This window comes from Montipora foliosa, chromosome 6 (genome assembly GCF_036669935.1).
Source record: "Montipora foliosa isolate CH-2021 chromosome 6, ASM3666993v2, whole genome shotgun sequence".
Taxonomy (NCBI): domain Eukaryota; kingdom Metazoa; phylum Cnidaria; class Anthozoa; order Scleractinia; family Acroporidae; genus Montipora; species Montipora foliosa.
The window spans coordinates 60,885,196-60,890,195 of NC_090874.1; the positions used below are offsets into that span (position 1 = coordinate 60,885,196).

At 38.1% G+C, this 5,000-nt stretch overlaps 1 protein-coding gene across 4 annotated transcripts in view; it reads left to right on the top strand.

The window, feature by feature from the left end:
* LOC138008023 (phosphoinositide 3-kinase adapter protein 1-like) overlaps positions 1 to 5,000 on the top strand; it is a 46,673-nt gene that overhangs the window by 38,072 nt on the left and 3,601 nt on the right. For all 4 annotated transcript variants that reach the window (XM_068855191.1, XM_068855194.1, XM_068855193.1 and 1 more), the window contains 5 exons: positions 96 to 144; positions 999 to 1,127; positions 1,231 to 1,259; positions 3,008 to 3,218; positions 4,969 to 5,000. The exon at positions 4,969 to 5,000 is cut by the window's right edge and continues 3,601 nt beyond it. In XM_068855191.1, coding sequence (XP_068711292.1) covers positions 96 to 144; positions 999 to 1,127; positions 1,231 to 1,259; positions 3,008 to 3,218; positions 4,969 to 5,000 — 450 coding nt within the window. The remainder of the gene's footprint in view (positions 1 to 95; positions 145 to 998; positions 1,128 to 1,230; positions 1,260 to 3,007; positions 3,219 to 4,968) is intronic.

The window sequence follows — 5,000 nt, forward strand, 5'->3', positions numbered from 1 at the left end:
TGTTTCTTAAGACCTTTTTGTGACTGTATAGTTTGGCTCAACCTTGTTAATTTAAATTAAACTGAACAGATTATGGCCTGAATATTTCATTTCAGGATTACCCTCCACCTCCTCTCCCTCCTCCAGACTATGAAAAATCTCAAGGTATGTTAAAAATAATGCTAGAAAAAATTGTTGGCATAGTATTCGAGGAAAACAATTTGTTTGCACTGTCATTATAACCTTAACCTGGACCACCCTGCATTTATGAGTGAAATCCACCCATCACTGCTCGTTCTTTAGGTCCTTTACACTATTAACTGTCTTGTTTTATATAATTGCATGAGGTATAATTGTCTCTTTTTCAATATTATTGAATGACAGGCTGATTATAATCATGTTATGTAAGCTTAAAGTGCCCCCTAACCCCAAAATATTTTTTTTCGCTGAAATGAATCTTTGCACCAGTTCGAGACGCAATGCGACCATTTTTTCCTTTTTCTAACAAATCCTGCCATTTTATAGGCTTTGAAAGTTGCGAAAATCGAAGCATCTTTTGTTCACAACCGAGTCAGAAGGGGAATGGGTCTATTCCTGGTTTGAGGTCACAAACTGATTTACATTGCATTAACTCTTTGTAAAAATGCATGCAAAGTACATTGTGATGTCAAAACAGGAATAGACGCACTCCCCTTCTGACTCGGTCGTGAACAAAAGATGCTTGGATTTTTGCAACTTTCAAAGCCTATAAAATGGCAGGATTTGTTAGAAGAATGAAAAAATGGCCGCAATGCATTTCAAACAGGTGCGAAGATTCATTTAGTAAGCGAAAAAAATATTTTGGGGTTAGGGGCACTTTAAGGTTCATTTTTCTTAAGTGTTCATTAATAATAATTTATCAATGAACACTTTAATATTTTATTAATTGAAATTATTTGAAATGATAGTGCCTCATGTAATTTACTCATTTTAATTTGTTAACCTCTGGAAGAAGCTTGCACACTTTTTTATCACTACAGGAAGAAGACAGATGCCTCGCCAGCATCGTAGAACTCAAACAGCAGATTCACAGGGCATATCGAACAAACCAGAATCCCAAACGCCCCTTGTTGCTCCCCGTGTTCAGCGCAGACAGAGTGCACCTTTAAGTATGACTGTATTATCACTCATGATCTTTGTTCATGTTTTATGCAAATCAAGTTTAATTTCCACCTTGAAACTTACCACAATTATGTTGATGTTGTCTTTTAGCTGGCCCATCTTCAGATTTCCAGACAAAGGTAAATTTGGTGTCTGATAAAGATTACAGTCAAACCTGAGTGTATAACATGACACCCCCGGGACCTTCACTGCGGTGTCCTCTTATAACAAGGTTGTCTGCTGAAAGTACATTCCCTGAGAATTAATTGTTAAATAAATGTTGAAAGGGTCATATCAATATTCTTCACATCAAAAGGCCTTGAAAGGGTAAAATACCATTCCTGTGAACTTACTGTAACTCTGTAATGCCGTTTTTCCATAAACAAGTACAAGTACATAAGATTTTGCTTAATTAGAAGAAGAAAAGCAATTTACTAGGCATACAGATATAATTATAATGGACCTATAGAATGGTGCTGAAAATAATAATGTCTGGTCGGTATAATAAAGCGAGTTTCAATCGAGTGTCGTAAAACCAAAACCAAAGTAATTACTGTGGGCAATCAAAAAGGATGGAGACAATCGAGTAAACCAATCAAACCTCGAAGTAATTACACATAGCCGACACAAAGCGCGGGAAAATGTGCATGCGCGAACGACGATTGGTTTTGGTTTCACTTCTGATTGGTTGAAAAAGTGGCGCAAGAACTTTCAACCAATCACTGCGTGAAGTAATGCCAAGCTAAAGCAATTCGCTAATTACGACACTCAATTGAAAACCGCTCTATAAAGGTCAGGTATTACCGGGTACTAATTTGATCACATTAATGGTACTCAGACTGCTAACAGGGATATTTGAGTTTTCCTGTTTGTTCATAATTATTGTCTGCAAAGATGCGACAGGCCTGACAGCCCTTTTGTTGGAAATGACCGATCTGTAGTGAATTTTCTTGTGGTGTCATCCATTGTTATTAATATACCTAATTGGCTGTTGAAACAATGACTTCTTTAGTTCTGTGGTTGGCAAATTTGAATGTCAAGGAAATGGGACGTCAATGTTTGTAAACTAGAAATATCGCTATTAAAAATGTGGGCAAAGCAGACATCCTTTACGCAGTATCAGTTTAATACAGGTTTTAAACATTAGAGTAGAAATTACCATAAAAAGTCAAGTGTAAGGTGTGTGTAGGTGTCCGTTGAGCACGGGTATTTTTTAAAGTAACTATGGGAGGAAAAAATATGCACTTTGCTACTGTCCATTTTATGGAGTCTGTCTGCTTAATATGGGGTCCACTTAATACAGATTTGATAAATTTATCGCTTTTATTATACCTACAATGTAATTTGTGCTGAGGAATTCTTTGTGGGTTATAAGCAAAAAACCTTTTAGTAGTTTGTTTTTTGGGTTTGTTTAATTGAAAGTGACCAATGCAGAAAGTAGTGCATTTCATAGAAAATTGAAACACACTGTAAAACCAATATTTTTTTTATGACTTTTTTTTCTTTCAAGTGAAACTAGGCACTTTCTCAATTGTTTGGTTTTATCAACGGAGTTGATAATGTAAATTGGCCACCGTACAGAGATTCTAAAAGCTGACGTTTCGAGCGTTAGCCCTTCGTCAGAGCGAATCGCTCTGACGAAGGGCTAACGCTCGAAACGTCAGCTTTTAGAATCTCTGTACGGTGGCCAATTTACATTATCAACTCCGTTGATAAAACCAAATTTTTGTATACTACTTCCCCACCGACGCAGCACCACAGTTTCTTTAGAAACTACCCCTTCATTCACTTTCTCAATTGGGTTGTCATATGATTAGCCTAAGGGTAATTTCTGATTTTCACTTTTCACAAAGCTGCTCAATTTCTCTGTCCCTCAAACCTTAAATAGGAATCAGGAAGAATTGGACAACCTGCCATCCCAGAGGTAACACAGCAGGAACCCCAAAATATGGCAACTCGTCATGCAGCTCAAAGAAGACCTCTCCCAATTCCTTCCTCTGAAGACTCGAGACCACCCCAACCCCCTCCACCATCTGACAGACTACCAGATTCAGTTCGACAGACTGGTGTGTCAGTTCTGCCATCTCCAAGAGTACCAGGTTTGAGAGTCTCCTTGTTTAATTAACATTTTAACAGTGTTGTGTATTCCATGTTCATGTGATAGTTGCATATTTGTATCCTGGAAAAATCATAGCAGAGCTCCGTGCACTGGGCACCATTGGTAAGAAAATATAGTAACCCATCTGTGGAAGAAAATTTGGTTTTGGTCACTGTGTTGACCGTACGACCGCACGTATGTCCACCCCTGCATGTATGCCAGTATGACGTGACCAATCGCGGGCTCAAGTTTAGAGAATCAATACTTGTATACTTGCCTCCAGCTAGTTTACAGCGTACATCTTTGGTTTTGGACATCAATATGGTCAATTGACACCTGTCAAAACAAGGTATCCACTGACCAGTATCACGTGACCATATCGTGGTTCAAATTTAGAGTTCATCAAGGTCAGCTGTTTTTTTTTTTTTAAGTTAACCGCTGACCAGGCACTTAGTTTTGATTGGATCACAGGCTCCAGCCAGGTTAACTGACATGTATTGTAAGAACAAATAACCCGCTTTTAGGCTTGGCTAAATCTACATGTATGTATTATTTACCTTGGTAACCCAAACTTAGATACTATGTGTGCTCTCATTAGTGAGTAAGTGTGTTTGCATGAGAGTATTCCCTTGCCTGTGTCTTGGATTTGCATAGCAGTCTCAAACTCTCCAAATCTTCCTTGTGTTAAGATCAGGCTATGCAAGCAGTCCAAGACTTGAGGGTTGACCCTGTGATAAGCTTCCCTATGATTTGTTTCAATTACTGGAACCGCCAAATTTCAAGGGTAATTTATTCTTATTAAAATACAATAAAAAACGTTCTCTGGCTAAAAATTTTTTCAAAAAGAATATAAGCTTTCGGCTGTCGATCTACAGCCTTCCACGGATAAAACGTTGAATGTGAATTAGTGAAATATATACAGAAAAGGCGAGATAAAAATGATAAAAAGAACAGAGTAAAGGTATGAAAAATGGTGGCTATTGTTTAAAAAGAATTTTATACTGATTAGGAATCGGCTTAAAGTTATTGTCAGCATGCTTGGTAGAAGAGGTGTGCCAGGCCTCTAGAGTTTTCCTAACACGAAAAGAGCCTTTGTCTATAACTCGAGAATGGTTGAAATCAATGCGATGACCGAAAGACCACGCATGTTTCGGAATGTTTGACCCATTAGCACATGTTTTTACATTCCTAACATGTTCTTTCTTGCGGGTTTCAAAGCAACGGCCAGTTTCACCTATATAACACCAATCACAATCGGCACAGGGTATTTTATAAACCACGTTGGGTTGGTGTTCAATAGCTGGTCTGAATTTAGGAGAAAGGAATTCTTGTTGTAAAGTCTTGAGGGGCTTATTTACAACTCGGATATCGTGTCTTCGAAGAATTCTTGTTAGAGGTTGCGTAACACCATTGATAAAAGGAAGGACAGCAAAACCGTTAGGGTTCTCTTGAGGCGTAAACCATTTAAAAAACGTGCCAACCAGTTCTTCAGGTGAAGGGATGGCATGTGTGGTTGGTTTGGAAAATTTCTGCTTTAAGATATTGGAAATAACAAAGGAGGGATAGTTGTTGGCTCGTAGAGCATCAAAGACGTGATTGATTTCGGTATTTTTCCCTTCCTTTTTCCCTGAAAAAACCCTTTCAAACCTCTATTTTCATATAATTATCATGAATAGGGAATGTTGCTTCCTCTAGCAAGAATGTTTAACTGTGTTGTTGTAATCTATTCTTATAAATGCATTTTTTGACAGAATCCCCACCCCCTGTGGTTCCAAGAAGAGCG